The sequence below is a fragment of the Argentina anserina genome, chromosome 6, assembly GCF_933775445.1.
Source record: "Argentina anserina chromosome 6, drPotAnse1.1, whole genome shotgun sequence".
In the NCBI taxonomy this organism is placed as follows: domain Eukaryota; kingdom Viridiplantae; phylum Streptophyta; class Magnoliopsida; order Rosales; family Rosaceae; genus Argentina; species Argentina anserina.
Window position 1 is genome coordinate 21,426,218 of NC_065877.1, and position 19,398 is coordinate 21,445,615.

The 19,398-nt window shown below is 36.7% G+C and overlaps 2 protein-coding genes across 2 annotated transcripts; one reads left to right on the forward strand and one right to left on the reverse strand.

Annotated features, from left to right (window-relative positions):
- Nucleotides 1–6,165: 6,165 nt before the first annotated feature.
- On the reverse strand, nt 6,166–8,768 carry LOC126800398 (AP2-like ethylene-responsive transcription factor At1g16060). The gene is made up of 8 exons (XM_050527767.1): nt 8,519–8,768; nt 8,320–8,402; nt 8,166–8,174; nt 7,939–8,027; nt 7,751–7,824; nt 7,605–7,655; nt 7,229–7,305; nt 6,166–6,839 (listed from the first exon to the last, which is right to left on the reverse strand). Exons 1-8 carry the CDS (start codon nt 8,713–8,715, stop codon nt 6,319–6,321), a joined length of 1,101 nt encoding a protein of 366 aa, XP_050383724.1. The 5' UTR covers nt 8,716–8,768; the 3' UTR covers nt 6,166–6,318.
- Nucleotides 8,769–11,726: 2,958 nt separating this feature from the next.
- On the forward strand, nt 11,727–13,601 carry LOC126797053 (uncharacterized). The gene is made up of 3 exons (XM_050523741.1): nt 11,727–12,649; nt 12,747–13,418; nt 13,520–13,601. Exons 1-3 carry the CDS (start codon nt 11,727–11,729, stop codon nt 13,599–13,601), a joined length of 1,677 nt encoding a protein of 558 aa, XP_050379698.1.
- Nucleotides 13,602–19,398: the final 5,797 nt, after the last annotated feature.

A 19,398-nucleotide genomic window follows, 5' to 3' on the forward strand; every position in this document is an offset into this window, starting at 1 on the left:
GAATAAGTGTTGGGAAATGAGATTTTCTATACAAGTTCAAAGACGCATTATAGCACTTAAACACAATATGCAAGACTCGACATCTCATTCGTTGTATAGCTCTGTGCCCACACAACAACAATACTTAAAGGTTTAGGCTTATTTAGTCTTATAGAGAAAAGAGAAAACGACAAGATGAGAATGAACACTATCCACATTTTTCACCAAATATGCTTAAAGTAAATATGTAAAAGTTATCAAAGCTCCCCCATGATTAATGTAAAGATCAGGGAGAGGTGCAGATATCAGGGGGAGTCTAGCACATATATTTTAATCTCAAATGTTATAGGTGCGTCGTGCTCTTCTTCACTTCGACCAAGGTTTTATTTTCTCCCACTGATTTTGTTACTTGGTAAGGTTTTTAATGAGGTAACACCTTATGCACCATTATATCTTCAACTCGGCACAAGGGAGAGTGTTGAAGGAAAAACATCATTAGTGTGCATTCGTTAAACTAAATAACGGAATGAGTTAATGACGTTTATAATCAATGAACGTAACAGATCAATCACCGTTATGTAGTCTTAATTACCATTGCAATTACCATTTACTCAATGAAATGAGTAGACTAATTCCATATTTCCTACAACAATTATTACTTTAATATATGTAATCGTAGTTAAGTTGCCCAAATAGATCAAATTTGGATTATGTTTTGGTATTTGGTTCTTGTTTTTCTAGGTGTTATTGGTTTGAAGTGTATATATATATATATATATATATATATATATATATATATATATATATATATATATCCTCAAAGCATATTACTGGATGTGTGCTTTGATTTGGTTTATGCAGTTTTTAGAAATGTACGCACCTTTATTTTCTAATTACTAGTATGCTAAATGATAAGCCTTTGCTTGAAGTTAGTATCTCATAAGTGTGTGCTCTTAATTTATCATCATAAGCATCTAGAGATTTTCTTTTTACAATATTTGGTTCTTGAAATTTGTTCATAACATTATAAGATCATTTGTCCTATTTCTTGGAATTCATTGCATAAATGTGACTTCTATTTTGTTATTCAGTTTGATTGATTGGAACTTTGCATAATGCGGGCTGAGGGTTGTGTGTTTTTGGTCTTCCTGCAATAGGCAAATCACAAGCTAAATGGATCAAGACCATAAGAAGTCGACCAAACCTCATACGTCTCATTTAAATTTGTCGGCTCTTATAGCCTGTTACAAACTTAGGCTTTAGACAATCCCGTATCTCAAGGAAGAAGTCATTAGCCCAGCTCTTATATATACCCAGTTGATTATGCTTACAATGTTGCAACTGCTTTGGCACTAGATCGATTTTATATAGAAGTCTAGGTGAAGTCAAGTTTCTTAATCATGCCTCTTTAGAACAGTTACAAATGTATTTTGCAATGATAGAACTGATGTTGGTGCTACAGTTATATGAATGAGCAAATTAGATCCTGGCCTTCCAGAATGTGTGATTTTAAAATTTGTGTTTTATGAAATAAGTTGAGACATTAGATATGTGTTATCTAAACTTGCATCGCATAACCACACCAAAATGTGTGGTTTCAACTGCCAAAAAACTACACAAGATCTTGTTATTTTAAAGTTTAGGCATATATGTGTTGCTTAAATACCAAAACAACAACATATATATGTCATTAACTAGCCCAAAAAAGGTTTCTTATAACCTATGTCATTATGTCGCCTCATGTTGAAACTTATATACGTCGTCTAGTAGCATGTCGTCATTTATGAAATTTATGTGTCGCCGGATTTCATATCAGACGACATAAACAAAATTTCTTGTGTCGCTTGATATAAATTACAACGACATATAACATGTGTCCCCTGATACCCATAACGACAACAGGCTACTATGCGACATATTTGGTTTTTATCCAGTGACAACAGATGTGTCGCCTAGAAGCATAACTGGCCTTAGCGGTGGAATTTAGTTCAAACAGTTCAGTTTAGAACCAAAACGTGAACTGGACTGAATTTTTGCCTCGGTTCGGTTTAGTTTATGGTTTCTCAACATGCCAAATTGAAAACTCAATTTTTTTCGTTTTTGAAAAAAAAAAACTGGACTTAGCTATAACGAAAGTTACAAAATGAGTGTTTGCTACTCATATTAGTTCTAACTTCTACAAAATCCATAATTTAATACAAATATCCAAAGTCCCAAAGTGAAAACTAAATTAAATTACACAATCCATGATAGCATAATCCAAGTTTATAGCTCATTCTACTATGCGACATATTTGGTTTTTATCCAGTGACAACAGATGTGTCGCCTAGAAGCATAACTCGCCTTAGCGGTGGAATTTAGTTCAAACAGTTCAGTTTAGAACCAAAACGTGAACTGGACTGAATTTTTGCTTCGGTTCGGTTTAGTTTATGGTTTCTCAACATGCCAAATTGAAAACTCAATTTTTTTTCGTTTTTGAAAAAAAAAACTGGACTTAGCTATAACGAAAGTTACAAAATGAGTGTTTGCTACTCATATTAGTTCTAACTTCTACAAAATCCATAATTTAATACAAATATCCAAAGTCCCAAAGTGAAAACTAAATTAAATTACACAATCCATGATAGCATAATCCAAGTTTATAGCTCATTTTCCGTAACGGTAGCATGACCGGTACTCTTGGTCTTAGAGGATGCAGGTCTGCAGCTGCTTTCCTCTTTATTGTCTCTCCTGCAACAATTAAAAATAGCTTATGTATCATGACTATCATCATCATTCATCAACAAAGTACAAACCAAACAGACATCTCATCCCAACATAGTTCAATTAACTACAAATTAAGATCACAAATAGTGAACCAACGACATGACATTGTTGTTGGCCTTCAACTCTGAATCAAACCAAATCATGACAGTGAAAATGCTTATTCAAATTGAATAATAGCACATTATATAGTAATAAGCTTAACGGGTCAATCTATTTATAGTAGTGATAGTCTCTTTCCAAGATCAAATTGTATATTTCATAGAGACCTCTGAACACATATGATCATGAAGGATTGACATATGAAAGCATAAGTACTTGTATGGCATGCACTTTCAGTGAAAGATGATATGAATTCTCATAATTTAATGAACATAAGGCTCGAGTTGAAATTAAAGAGGTCAACAATCTCATTGTCAGGCTTGTTGTAACGCGCAACCAAGTACCTCCCAGCAAAAGCCAGACCCACAACATTCGCAACACCTTGCCCCAAAGGACCTACTGTAACCACAATAATCTTAACAAACACAAATCTTTCAAAAACAATAGTTCAATCAACCATGTATAACTACTTATCTAACAACAAATATTGGCAGAGAGAATCTAACCAGTGGTGACTTCAACTCCGGGTGTCTCGAAGTTCTCAGAGTGTCCACCGGTCTTGCTTCCACATTGCCTAAAGCTCTTCAATCATCCTTCTGCCATAACCAAACCAAATCCAAACAACTACTTCATTCACTCATCTTTACACAACATGTAGAACCAAATCTAGTGAGTTTGACTAAAAACTAAGCATATAACTCCAAAGATACCTACATGAAAAGGAAATAATCACATATGACTATCGACTTTGAAAAAACCTAAATCAAAATTCAACTACCACATTGAAAAATAAAAGCTACATGTATAATACATTATGGAAACAAAGCACGGAAACACATTTTAGAATCTAGATAATAAAGCAATGATAAAGCAACAAAAGAACAATAACCCAACAAGTGAATCACAAAGCCCACAAGTTTTCATTTGCTTGTTTAAATCAAAACTCAATACATACAAAAATTATGGTTCGAATAGAAATCAAGGAGATTAACCCTACACCAAGATGGCTTTGAATTCAAATTCGACTCAGAACTCAATAGATCATCATCATTAACAGGAGGAGGCGATGTGTTTACCTTCTTGGGGTTCTTTATAACCTTGAAACTCAAGATCGGAAGAAATGTCTTCAGTTTCAATTTCAGGAACCAAATCCAACTCACACATGTCTTCAATTAGTGGAGACCCAACAAGAGTTTGTGCAAGAACAACAGATTCGTGTTGACTACTGGACAATATCCGATCACCGGAGATGGCGACGAGCACAAGGGACGGGATCAATAAACCATGACAGATGACGGCGGCGAACCGCGCGGTCGACTAGTGGAGCCGCGGAGGGTGTTGATGGTGAGGTAAGGTCTCAGATCGGCGGAGTAAGGATGAGAAAATGAGGAACGAGTGAATGACCAAGTGAGTCTAGGGTTTTTTGTTGTTGGAATATATACATAGTACAAATGACGTCGTTCTTTGTGAAGCTCAATTCGGTTTGGCCGAATCGGTTCGGTTTCAGTCATGAACTGGAGCGAACTGAACCAGTTTTGGTTTTTTTATTTTTTTTTGTTCGGTTTTCTCTTGAATTCTGTTTTTTCAGTTTCGGGTCGGTTCTCAGTTTTTCGGTTCGGAAGTGCCACTCCTAATTGGCCTAGTGTATATATGGGATCGAGTGATCGATTAATGGTGTCGATTCCATGTGAATCTTGTACATCAATCTTCAATTTTTTTTTCAAATTCTGTCAATATTGTGACTTTTAGATTATTAACATTTGCGTCAAAAGCAATTTTTTATGGAGATCAGATGGTTTCCTCAAACTCTTTCTTCTTGTCCCCTAAAAATAAATTATATGATTTCAAATCTAATCAGCGTTGGCGGGACTGAATCTCGCTATAGGGGTTCAACACGGTAGGTTCAACACAGTAAAGCCTAGAACTCCATCAAACAACCACTAATTCAAATTTAGAGGTGACTCAGTTCAATAATAAGGATGGTCACATTTGTTCTACAAACTATACATGTCCGTGCAAGGGTAAACGGAGCAGTGTTACGTTCTTTGGTTTTGGACGCCATATTGGGTGCTCTAGATCTAGCTAGCTACCACCTAATTGTGGAAATCTTATTGTTATGTAATAATAATAGTCAAAACCTCCTATAAATTCATTAAGTAATTCTCAAAGTATAGGGGCAGCACACAATTATGATACCATAACCAAATACTCAAGGGAGGTTAATATAGAATAGGCTATATTCTAAACTGGAACGACGTCTAAACAACTAGCAATCCAAACATGTGGGCGTTTTTGGTTTATTCTTATAATCTTATTACCTATAGCTCGACTGCAATGAGGACCTTTATTAGGACTCATGAAGTGTTTGATCACAAAGTAGGACGCCGGCCGGCAATGCATTAGAGGTTTTCCGATTTAGTTAGAAGTTGGTCTAATTTAGATGGTCCACCGGACTTTTCATTTGGAGACCTACGCAAAAATAAGGTACTGATCGAAGATTGTACGTACGTATATATCTTGAGCTCAAAGGCAATTAGGCAAAGAACCTCATTGGCCCTAGGCCAAGAAAAACCACAAACCACCATCACCGTCACACAACATGCAGTTGATTGGCATCTAAAGTCTGGAAGCCACCTCATGTTCTAAATCTCAAGATCTTCACTCAATATGTGTCGGTTAAAGTCGAGAAACTATCACCAAAGTGGTTGGACCACCATCACCTTAACTGTCAAAGACAACCAGTCTTATAATTTGGTTTCATTGTCTATCCTCTATATAGAGGTGGGCTACAAGACATGTCACATATCAAGTTTCTATAAATCTAGATCGAGAGTGAAATAAATGTGTTGTTATTTTTTGGTAGGAAAAATAAATTTGTTGTTTTTTTTGGTAGGAAAAATAAATTTGTTATTATCGAATACCGATCATCTATAGATCGAGGTGTACTTAGTTTATGCTGAATTATTGTTAAATTTTATACATGCAGTCGAATTGTGACAGTGTTACTTGAAACTCCTGTTTCTTAAGTTTTTGAATCAAATTCTTATAGTCTTACTCAGAACAACTAGTGATTAATTGTTAAATTAAGGAAAAACATAGAGAAAAGTGGGAATACAGATACTTGTATAGTTGTATAAGTAATTAAGTTTAATACCACATTGAATAACTGCTCTTATTAATTAGAAGAATGTAATGAATGCCTATTTTCATCTATATCTGCATGAAAATGAAGTACAACAACAAATCAGCAAATTAAACTATCTTCATCTTCCTCCCATCCCTTGAACGATCGAAGATCAGAAGAAAACAATATAATTGGTATTCGAACAATTGTATCTTTACTCTTATCTCTTTTCATTGTCAATCACCATCCTTAATCGCCCTCACCAACAATATTCACAAGGAATTCAAAGAATAAACTCAAACAATATGTTCTATACTTATATTAAAATTTTGTTTACTCTTTGCATTAGGCTAGGCATCAAGTTCACAATGAAAAACTGATGAACCAAATGAGTTTAGCTCCCCGAAAATAATGTCGTCTCCTTCTGCATAGCTATTCAAATCTTGGCAATCAAAGTACGTTTGAATGTCATCAGGGAAATTCCGGCGCGGCATGTTTGGCTCCGAAGTCGTTGACGAACTGTCTGCAATCGACGTCCTCTCGAGCATTTCCTTGAACTTAGAGGATTGCAATAGAAGCCCTAGTGCAGTTGACGCCGACGAGGCACTCCCCGACCGCGGAACTGCTACTATCGACTCACTAGTGCTCGGGCTCAATTTGTTGGGCATAAATCCAAACCCTACTTTAGAATCAGGGTTTGGGATCGAACTGAGATTATCATTAGAGTTTGGTTGAGTATTGTTGGAAACGTTCTCGTTACTAGGGCATTGTGACTTGATGTATCGGCTCAGATCGAAGTTCGTTACGGCATTAAGTCCACGATACTCTATTGCCGCCATGTCGTAAGCTGTAGCTGCTTCTTCCTGCGTTGCTGCCAAACCAAGAAGATGACAATAACATAAATTTAAAGTTTACGTAAATTGCGTGGGATCTACATTGGATGAAATATTAAACTCAGGAATCATGAAGGCAGTTGAGGGTAGGTGGTCTACATCCTAACTAATTAGATTTGACTGAAACCATAATTTCATTGTTTTTCTTCATTTATCAGACTCTAAGTCATTGAGTAACTGCCATGTGGCAAAGAGAATTACTAATTGCAATTAGGTTAGGCCATGCACTAACGTTCATCCAATAATTTAAGGAAAATGATGCTTGTAATTTTCTTCCAATTTACTATAATATTCCAACTTTCTTTTTCGAGAATAGGAACAAATAAGCAAACCAAAAATGAAGTCTAGAAAATTTGTAATTACGTACCATAGGTTCCAAGGTAGAGATATTTGTTTCCAAATACTCTTCCAATTCGAGCTTCCCATCTTCCATTATGGTGGTGTCTGCACATTTGAATCGAATCACAGAAATTACAAGACCTACAGTGTAGAAAAGCAAGTGGTACAACACAACCATATATACATGCATGCATTGATTGTGATATCCTTCAAACTTTTGTGGCAACTTAATCATCTTTGTGCATTATCACACATACGGTGTCTGATCTTTATTCAATTCAATTTCACTCGAGATGAACTGACGGATGCGCGCGCGTAGCTAACTTCGATGACTGTTATTTCATTTATTTGAACAATGAAATAAGAGCCATGAAATAATCAGATATATATATATGTGTGTGTACCTTGCTACGCCCCTATACTTTGAAACGCCACGAGAAAATCCACTACTCTTCCTGCAAATTATTGAGGAATTATCATTTTAACATCAGTAATTAAGTATATCGATCGTTCAATATTAAAAACTTGACAATAAATACTAATGTATCACCTCCTCAATGATCCAATGTATTCTTCTTTTGACTGGCCCTCCATTTCTTTTAGCTCTTCCTCATAGGTGGAAACCTGCAAGTTTGTAAATTGAAGTTAAGTAACAGAAATTAATAGGAAAGAAAATTAAAAGACCATGCCTTTAAATCTAAGAAATTACAAAGATCAATCAGAGAAGAGAAAATTTACTGGCAAATTGAGAATTGTATCTTGTCCCCAGTACTTCAATGCTGCCAAGTCATAGGCACGTGCAGCAGCTTCTTCTTCATCATATGCTCCTAACAAATGCAGAAACATAATTGATTCACTAATTTCTTGTTCCCAACCAGAAACGTCTTAATATGAAGATATTTCAATAATGGCATATGGCTTTCCACATGATTGTTCGAAACTGTGCTTAAAAAAATGGGACATACCTAAATAGACTGCATTAGAGTTGAAGAAAGTCCAGCATCATCATCAATCCCAGAAGCAAAAACTTGTTAACCACGGTAACTTCGTTGAAATTGAAGAGAAAATAGAACTTAATTAATTAATGTACGTAAAAGTGTTGTAAGATGGAGAACTAACCTTGTCTTCCTTTCTTGTTCTGTGACTCATTCCAGCAGTTCTTATCCCACAAATGAGCTTCATACCGACCAGTCCATCGATGTCTGAAACAACAGAACGCAGCATTCGTCATGCAGGACTCGACCAGAAACCAAAAAGAAAAGAGAAAGCTAGAAATTAATGGAAACTGAGTAAGAGGAAATATTGTGATGGATGTAACCTTGTGACTCCTCTGTAGATGGAGCTCCGCTGAGGCGGGGAGTCACGGCGTACACTTTTACGGGTCCTCTTGACCTTGGTGGCCGGAGGACTACTAGTAGTAGCAGTACCAGAGGTGGTGGTGGTTGTGGTTTTGCTGTTATTGCTAGAGCTTGGAGTTTTACTCTTTTGGATCTTATTCTGTGAGATTTTCGCCATTAAAACTCTCACACCCCAGGAGAATGAAAAACGTACAGATCGGGTAGAGAGAGAGAGAGAGAGAGAGAGAGAGAGAGAGAGAGAAAGAGAGAGAGAAAGAGAGAGAGAGAGGAATGATGGGTGACTAAGTCGTCATAATATATAGAGAATCGAAGGGTTTTGAAGGGAAATTCCAAAGGGCAATTTATGGAGGGAGAGAGCTAGAGTTATGGACTAAAAAAAGAAAGAAATTGAAAGTAGGTTTAAGGGGTTAAGAAAGAAGTGTGTACGTCCTGGATTGATTAGGATGAGAAATTAGAAGATGTTAAGCCGGCTGAGGGTTTTTATGGCCGTCTCTAAGCGGCTTGTAGTCTCTTCCCTCTTGTCTTCAGTTCTTGTTGTTTGGAGAATTGATAGCACTTGATTTCTCTTCATTTTGTTCTATTGTGTGAATATAGATGTATATATAGCTAAGACTCCTGAGTCCAGAGAGAGAGAGAGAGAGAGAGAGAGAGAGAGAGGATGCATGTTCTTGAGCTTACTAATTCTGTCATTAATTTACTAATCTAAAAATAAACTACCCCTCTTTCTCTCTTTTTGTTTGCGTGATTATCTTGTTTTTTCTTTCACCATCATGTATCATCACCATCTTCAACATCTTTTCTTTAGTTTATTTAAATTTTATTATAAAAATCGTCAAATGAGATTTGTATTGATTTGTTTTCCATGCATATGTATGTACGTATGACATGATCAAGGGGCTGGGTAAGAGAACATGTGGATGGATGGATTTAGGATGAAGACAGAATGGATCGAGTGTTCATTGTAAAATCTATCTATCATGTTCGAAGGATTTGGAAAAATATTTGCACTGTATTTCGTAAATGCATATTATATCTTCTCATATTTCAAAGAGGGTAATCAAAATCTATCTATCATGTTCCAAAGATTTGGGAAAAATGTTTGCACCGTATTTCGCAAATGCATATTAAATTTTCTCATATTTTAAAGAGGGTAATCAAAATCTATCTATCATGTTCCAAGGATTTGGGAATATGTTTGCACCGAATTTTGCAAATGCATATTAAATCTTCTCATATTTCAAAGAGGGTAGGTAATCATTAGGTGGTGAATGCATTTGCTAATGACGGATGACATTGGCATGTCATGTTGGTTTGGTGGAATGAGATTCCTCATTTCTAGGCCTCATCATGGGTCGGGCTAAGGTTGAATCACGCAATGGTCGCCTGACTTATGAGCCGATGATAAAGTGATCGCTTGAATGTGGTCGCCTCATGACCGTGGTTAGAACATTGAGGCGACCAGTTGTTCAAAAGTGGTCACTTCAATCTATTCAGGCGACGGAGGCAAGTTTCGTCCCTTAAGAATGAAGCGACGGACCTTTATGTTCTGAAGCGACGACTTATGCTGAAGCGACGGATATTTATGTTGGTGGCTCGAATTGAATCAACGGGTTCTTGACTAAATAGTTTCGTCGCTTAAGTTTTATAGCGACGAAGTTGTAGTTGTCGTAATTTGTCTTCCGCTGTTTCTAGTTAATATTGAAGCGACATATTCTTTGTTTCACTACCAGAAAAAAACACTTAGGCTAGGAAAAGGAAAAATCTTCGTCACCTAAGACTTTGTTAGACGACGCAATAATTCTCGCCTCTTAAGAAATAATTTTCGTCGTCTGGATAGGTGATTAAACGACGCAAAATAGCTTTCGTCATCTAAGTAGTTAGTTCGGCGATGAAAGAGAATTTCCTCCCCTAAGTAGTCAGTTAGGTGACGAGAGAGTATTTTCTCGTTTAAGAATATGCTTTTTACACGACAAACAATTTTTTTGTCGTGTGCTTACGGCTTAAACGACGAATATGCTTTTGTCTCCTAAGGTATTTCTTAGGGGACGAATGAAAAGTCTTAAGGGAGGAAAATGTTCCTAACCTAAGTCTTCAATAATGACTATAAGTGCAGGTTCTGTTTCCAGATCGTGAAAAAAAAAAGGAAAGAACATGATAATGTTCTCCCACACAAATTTCTGGCGATTTTCAGTGTTAGATGTTCAATTCTTCAAATCGGGTTTATCCTCAGCTTAGTCGATCTATCATTACCCATTGGATTCTAACTTGGTATCTTCTCTTTCTCATTCTTTCTTACCATATCATCCATTTTTTCTGATTAGTACTATTCCTTGAACAATACCAGGCATATATTGGTTGCATTTTTGTGTGATTATGTTATTTGTGTGTATTATACATACTCATTCTTGATTGTTGTGAAGTTATATTGATTTGTGTAGAATTTTTTAAATTTATGTTATTTAATTATGAATTAAGTTAAATTAGTTAATATAAAGAATTATTTTTGTATTATGAAATTTATGTTATTTAATTTATGATTTGTTCTATATATATATACTACTCCTTAGAAATCTCGTTTAAGAATCATATATAATTCTTGAATTGTCCTATTTCAAGAGCACAAGACTTTGATTCACATTTCGTATAATATTGAGTATTCGATTTTGATCGTGCATGGGTATATATATTTTCATAGGGTCTCCCAATACTGTACCTTATGTGCATCTAGTTAGGTATAGATATTTGTGCACTAGGAAACTATAGGGAGATGCTGTCAAAATTTTCCAAGGACTAAAATTGAATATTCAAAAATTATACGAAATGTGAAAAAATGTGTTGTGCTCTTGACTGGGATTAGGACTCTAACTGGAGGCATAAGGTGATGAACAAGATCAAAGAAAATACAATATTTTATATTTGTGACACTTGATTTGTGATTATTTGTTGCATCTCTCATATGTAATTAACAGGATATGGACAAAGACAAGAGTTGGATACATTTACCAAAGGAGAGCATTGAGTACCAACAAGGAATCCTTGACTTTCTACAGTTTGTACATGAACATGGTGATTGGAAAGAAACAACATAGGTGTTCGTGCTTAAAATGTCTCAATACCAAGTGGAAGACTATAAAAAAAATGTATGACCACCTAAGTAACAATGGTATAATGCGTAGTTATACAACATGGAGTAAGCACGGCGAAGTAGCTGATCATGAACCTACTTATGACAGAACATCTGGTGGTAGTTTCGAGCCTGATCATTTGAACCCAGCTGTAAACATTCTACATGACAGTTTTCCTACATTTGCTCTAACGCATGAGGAAGATGCAATTTATGATACAACTACTGACACAGCTCATGTGCTTCTGTACACCAACACTCATGATTATGATAAGTATACTAGACTGCTTGCACGAGTTCAGATTCCACTATATGATGGTAGTCCTCAGACTATTTTGGGGACCATTTTGTCACAAATGCAGCTTAAAGTGAAGAACAGGTGGTCAAATGAGGCTTTTGACAATATGTTGAAGAATGTTAAGGATATGCTTACTCAACCAAACAATCTCCCTGATAGTTATTACAAGGTGCACAAGATTTTGGGTGACCTTGGCCTAGGCTATGATAAAATCCATGCGTGCAATAATGATTGTGTTCCGTTTTACAAAACGAGAGCAGAGCTTGATGAATGTCCAATATGCTTCGAGTCGAGGTGGAAGAAAGGTACAGTTAAGGAAAACAGTGTTCCGGTAAAGGTGCTTCGTCATTTCCCTTTGATTCCGAGGCTAAAGCATTTGTATATGTCTAGACACACTTCAAGTGAAATGAGATGGCATGGGGAAAGAAGGGTAGATGATGATACTTTGAGACACCCTGCAGATGGCGAGGCTTGGAAAACCTTTGATAGATCATTCCCTGATTTTGTAGCAGATGTTCGAAATGTAAGACTCGGGCTTGCAACAGACGGATTCAATCCCTTTGGAAGTATGAGTTTGGCTCATAGTACATGGCCTGTTATTCTTGTGCCGTACAACCTGCCTCCTTGGATGTGTATGAAGAAGAAATATGATGTCTTTGTTAATTCCTGGTCCTAAGTCTCCTGGAAAGTGTTTAGATGTGTATATGGAACCATTGATCGATGAGTTGTTAAAATCATAGGAAAATGGAGTCCTTACTTTTGACAGGCACAATGGAAGTTCATTCATTATGAGAGCAGCAGTTATGTGGACTATAAGTGATTTTTCTGGTTATGGGATGTTGTCGTCTCAAGCTGTGCATGGGTACAAAGCATGTCCGGTCTGCTTGAATGAAGTTCATTCTGATTGGCATGCTGGGAAGGTGTGTTACTTGGGTCACCGAAGATGGCTTCCAATTGACCACTCGTGGCGGCAGGATGCAGAAGGATTTGATGGCACATTCGAGTTTCGTACTAAACCCCGAGTGTGGTCTGGTTATGAAATTTTGGAGATGCTAAACTCATTTGATTTTGGAGTGTTGAGTGGTGATCCTGCTATAACGGGAACAACTCACCCAGATGATATGATGTGTTTTACACACAAAAGTAGATTCTATGATTTACCTTATTGGTCGAAATCGGTATTGAGACACGCCCTAGATGTCATGCACATAGAGGAGAATGTAGCTAATATCATTATGGGAACAACTCTCAGTCTTAAATACGGTAATAAGGATACTGTGAAAGCGCGCGAGGATCTAAAAAAGCTACGAATACGAGAACATTTGTGGCCAATAAAGAAGGGGTCAGTGACGAAATTACCTCTTGCTCCTTACACTGTGCATCCAACTTTGAAGAGACATGTATTCATCTGGTTTAAAGGAGTAAAGTATCCTCATGGGTATGCAGGTAATATATCTCGGTGCATTAGAGAGCGAGAAAATAAGTTTTGCGGATTGAAGACTCATGACTGTCATGTTTTGTTGCAACGACTTCTTCCAGTTATAATTCGACCCTATTTGCATCCAGATGTGGTGGAACCTATAATAGCACTGTGTCGGTTCTTTTAAAAGCTATGCGCTAAAGAGCTCAAGAAGTCAGAAGTTCTTATATTGAAAGAAGACATTGTGTATATCTTGTGCAAATTGGAGCGGGTTTTTCCGCCCGCTTTCTTTGTCATTATGATCCACCTGATGGTCCATCTTCCTAAATAAATCTTGCTTTCTGGTCCAGTACACTGCACCTGGATGTACCCCCAAGAAAGGTGCAAATCTTTACATCATTTTTATGCTCTTAATTACACTTCACAACAACACTATACTAATTGTGTAATTTCAGACAACTGGGGCAGTACAAAAGATTATGTAAAAGCAAGAGTAACCCAGAAGGATCAATAGCGGAGTCATACATTGCAGATGAATGTGTGATCTATTGCAACTTATATCTCCAAAATAGTGATGGGGCGGAATCTTCAACCATGGCTAGTATCAGACAACACTTCAATCTTTCAGTTGTTTCATGAGAGGTACGACACTTTGGTACTTTACCAAATTTTGAGAGATTAAGTGATCCTGAGCTAGCTGAAGCTCATTGGTGTGTACTACAACACTACAAAGAAGCTCAGTATTTCCTTGATGAGCATTTGAAGCTCATTAAAGCCAATCCAAGAGATCGGAGGCCTAATGTGACACATAAAAGAAAGTTTCCCGATTACTTTCTAACATGGGTACGTTTATTCATAAGCTTGCAAAATAATTGTCCATTTTAATAATTTCACTTTTTATGTATTTATGACACCATTTTGTAGATGAGAAGCCTAAGACAACAAAATAGTGAATGGTGCACACTCGAATTGTACCATTTGGCGTGCAAGCCAAAACACCACAGTGTGCATGCGGGATGTTTTGTCAACGGCGTGAAGTTTGTAACACTTCAACGAGATATAAACCACAAAACCCAAAACAATGGGGTCATGGTACATGGGGACAACTTTCCCTACTACGGAGTGCTACTTGCCGTTGTCGAATTAATGTATGGAAATATGAGCGTTGTACTATTCAAGTGTAAATGGTTCAATACTAATCCGAATGTGCCGATGAGTATGAAGATGGATTATGGTATATTATCAGTGAATACAGAGACAAGCTGGTACGACACTGAGCCTTCCCCATCTTAAATATTTGGTTTAGATGATATTCGCATCAACAACCACTTACAATTCGTGCAAGGAGATCAATTCATCACAATCCCAAACGAATCTACATCTCAAAATAGGCAGGGAGACCATGGTGCCATTGCTGAAGGAAATTATGCTTCAGAAGACGACATCTTTAATGAATCGTACACAACGGAATCAGAGGCAAATGATACAGAAGATGAGGATTGGAATGAAAACAATTAATTAACGACTTTATTTTTTTTCAATATTAATTAAGTGTAATAATATTTAAAACCCTTAATATTATATATGAATGTTTTAGTATACACTAGAGTGATGATTAAATCTAATGCAGCAAAACTTACTAATCCGTTAGAATCTATTAACGGCAGTCGACTCGAATACACAAGACTAAGGTTTCTCATACAACCATAAGATCAGAGGTGACTTAAATACTAAAATGAAACCCAAGGGTGCTAATATAATCCTAATCAAACCCATGGGTTAAAATAAAATAAAATCCAAAACAAACAAAATCCAAAATAATTTCGGAAAACACTAAAAGCTGATTTTGAGGGCGTAAACGACCTCCGATGCCCGAAAAAGCATACAGGTCGTGGCAAAGCCACGTGCTTGATTTCTGGTGCCGTTCCCTTTCCGAAAAGGTATAATTCGCCATATTCTGAGCTCGTCGCCTAGACATGAACAGTACCAACAAACTTAGCCGATGAACAATTGCATTTTCGTAAGCTATGTGGCCAAAATATTTGGCGGTTTAATTTCCCCCTTTTTTTTGGGCAAAAATTTATACTTGGCTAGATAGATCAAAACCCCTAAAAATTATATCACACTTTCATCCTCACTTCGACTCTTTCTCTCTCTCATTCTCAAAATCCCCAAAACCTTCTCGCAGCACATCGATCAGTTCAGAACCCAGTGGCGACGCAACTAAATCGATCACCTCCATCGACAAGCTAATGATGGTCGATCCTGTCACCTCCAACCCAAATCTTTGAATCGAAACCTGCACCCAATCTTTGAATCAAATCGGTTTCAGGGAGAGTTTACCAGACAAGGTAAAATCTTATAATCGATTTCTTATTTCTTATCAGGGAGAGTCTATCATTGGGTTGTTGTTCTTTCTTCCATATATTCTTTGATTGAATCGAATCAGAATGAACTACAGAACTACTTAAGCTTTGAATTTGAAATCTGGGTTTCCCAAATTGAAATGGGTTCCTCTTTCCTTATGGCTATTACTTAATTTATTGCCCACAATTTCATCTTACCAATGTTTCAAACTTTTTCCGGGTTAGTTATACATTTTTTTTTCATGTGTTACTGAAAGATATGTTAAGGAGCTTTTGGACTGGAAGATATTGAAACATTAGAGGGAGTTGAAGTTTCGATTGTTATTATTAAAATGAACAGCTAGTTTGATGTGGGAAATGTGTGTTTATGTGTTAATGTTATCCTTGGCAAGAACTGAACTGAATTGTTATGTTTTTTTTTCATACTCATTCCAGCAGTTGTATATATGCTTGTTTCTTTACTTTCCTGTGGGATGACTGGTTTTTTTGTTTGTGATTGTGATTCCGTGATTGGAAGTACATGAATTATGCCGCAAACGAATGGGAAGAGAAAACAACAACAAGAGGCATTTGAGCGCTTCTTCAAGATGGCCAGCTCAATAAAGGGCCCTGAGCAGCCAATAAGGACACCACCGGCCCCTGGTTCAAGACCACCTATCCCTCCCCCGCTCCCTATTGACAGTTCAGACCCTGGTGCATCAGATTCGGATCCTGAAAGTAATGACGAAGGCACCTACAATTTTCGACGCTTACCTCGTCCTCGTGAAGATGGAGGTAATATGCGTTTAAGTATATATAAAATCCTTTTAAGCCTATTTTTATGAATTCCCTTTAAGTATACCATGCGATTAATTGTTGTTTTTTTTTTGTGGCAGCACCACCCCCAAAACGCATTCGGGGGTTGGTGAAAGGATTAAAAGCCTATGACCATTGGAGAGTGCATGGTGAGAAGGTTAAAATTATCTTCGACAACGAGTTCTTGCACGGACCAAACACTAGAGGTAAAAATAGCTGGCTTACTCATGATGTAGGCCACATTGTGAGAGACATTATTCCCATGACAAAACCTTCTTGGTGGGAGCACGAGGATGAAGAGAGGGAGAAGCTGCTAGATGAACTCAAGGTTAGCTAAAACCAAGTCTTCAATGTGTTTTGTATTAAAGAAACTGTTTTTGTCTTAAAACTCATGAATTGGGCTGAAATATTTATATATGACTTGTAGTTATATTATGGCATTGATTGGAATGATAAGAAGATGGTCAAGTGGATCCATGACCATGCTGCCTCAATCTATTGTAAATGGAAGAGCTGGATCAAAACAAACCGCAATAAGGAAATTCCTGATGTAATACCAATAGAGTTTAAACATAGAAAGGAGGAGTGGAAGTGGATGTTAGGACACTTTGAATCTCCTGAGTTCAAGGTATATTAATTTCCTTGATTTGCTAATTTATTTTCATGATCAACTAGTGAAGGTTACAATTGTTGTCATTGTAACAAATTTGCTATTTCATGATCAAGTTTGGTCCCACATTTGCTGTTGTTACTGTAACAAATTTGATGCTGCTATTGTAACAAATTTGATGCTGCTACTGTGACAAATTTGGGACTGTTAGTTCTTATATTTGCTATTGACATATGCTATTGTTAGTTCTTATATTTGTTGTTGTTACTATAACAAATTTGATGCTGCTACTGTGACAAATTTGGGACTGTTAGTTCTTATATTTGCTACTGTCATATGACTTTCATATGCTACTGTTAGTTCTTATAAATTTTGAGATAACCACTAAGTAAGTGCATTGTATATCTTCTATAAATTATGCAGAGGCGATCGGAAGCCAACACCAAGAACCGGGGTGAGAAGAAATTGCACCACACAACAGGCCTGACACCTTTCATCTATGGGGCACTTGAGTTGAAGAAAAAGGGGGAACCGATGGCCCTACTTAAGAATTACGAGCTTGTGTATCTTGCTGATCACCCGGAAGCAATTAAAAATATAGTAAGTTGGCACTTGTTTGATGAAATATGTGAATAATTATATGCATTTTCTTGTTCATATAAATGTATTCAGTTTTTGTAATTTAATTAGGTCTCACATCAAGAAAATATCACTGTGATTTGGAAAAATAAAGAGTAAACTAGGTTTGACATTGGTAACTTTAATATGAAATAAGATAGAAGGGTGCATATGTTAGAATCAGTTTAGCTAACCTGAGTATACATGGAAAACATGGTAGCTGATTAATTAGGTATGTCTTTGTGATTTACTCTAAAGCAGGAAGTGACCAAATGGGTTAGGATATCCAACTATCCCAGTACATGCAAGTTTTGGAAATCTTCCGAATAGGAAATGCAAGGACTAGACATTAACAAAGTCATTCTGTAATCTATATCAAAAGAAACAAAAAGACTCTTTAGCATGCATTTGTGTTTTACATGGAGGTTTAATCATGATTAAGATCAGGGTATAGCTTAGCTCTTATTGAGCCCAACAACATTACATTTATCATTTGTGTTGTCTACTTTCCTTGGTGATTGGGTAAAAAAAAAGAATCATGTTGACATAAGTACAAATGTGTGTGCTTTAATCATCTACTGTATGTGTGTGCAACAATCAACTAGTTGTAGATGTGATGATATGTCTGTGCAACAATATATAAGTGGTGGTGATGAATGTGATTATATATATGTGTACCAATATATGCAAGTGGAGTCATTGAACTACATTTTTCAAATTAAATGCAGCAAAAGATCAGACAGGAGGTTGATAGGGTGACAGCCAAAGTGAGGGATGAGTTTGAGGTTCCCGATGACCAAATTGTACACTATTTTGATGAGCCGATACAAGTTGAAGTTTTTTTAAATGCATTAGGACCACGAAACAAAAATGAGGTTCGGGGTGTGGGAAGAGAAACTTTTGGTGTCACCTCTCAATCATCAAATTCTTCCACTGCAGGTGGTCAATCCTCAACATCGACCAATGCGATTGTTCAAGAGGCTTTAAGTAGGGCTGCACGTTTGGAAGAGGAAGGCCGAGAGACCAAAGAGCGACTTACACGAGCCGAGCAAGAGGCCCGAGAAGCCAAGGAGGATGCCCAAAAGGCTAAGGAGAAGAATCTAGAGGCCATGGACCGTATCAAGCGTTTGGAGGAGATGTGGACTGCAAGCAATCCATCTCAGCCAATTACAAACTCCCTCAGTGGTGGTGGTAGCTAACTAGTGTCATAGACTCTATCCTTGGCATTTTTGTTCATAGTTGATTGGGAAGCTGCAGCTGCATCATAACAGTGAAGAGTATGTGTTTTAATTCATACATTGTAATCAAATGTCAGCAGATTCCTTCTTTTTGTATATGACCTAGGGTAAAACTTGTTAACTACTTATATATTACCTACGTTGTATGAACAAATATATTTATAAATTAAATATTAAGTAATTTGTTGTGCTCTTTATTTATACATTAAATTTAGTAATTAAACAATTTATATGATACATGAGGTTTTTAATAGTTTCGTCGCCTAAGCAAACAAGCTTACCTCACGAAAAGCAAAATTTCGTCGTCTCAAAAATAGTCTCGTAAAATTTTACATCACGAACAATTTCGTTGACTAACATTCAAAATGACC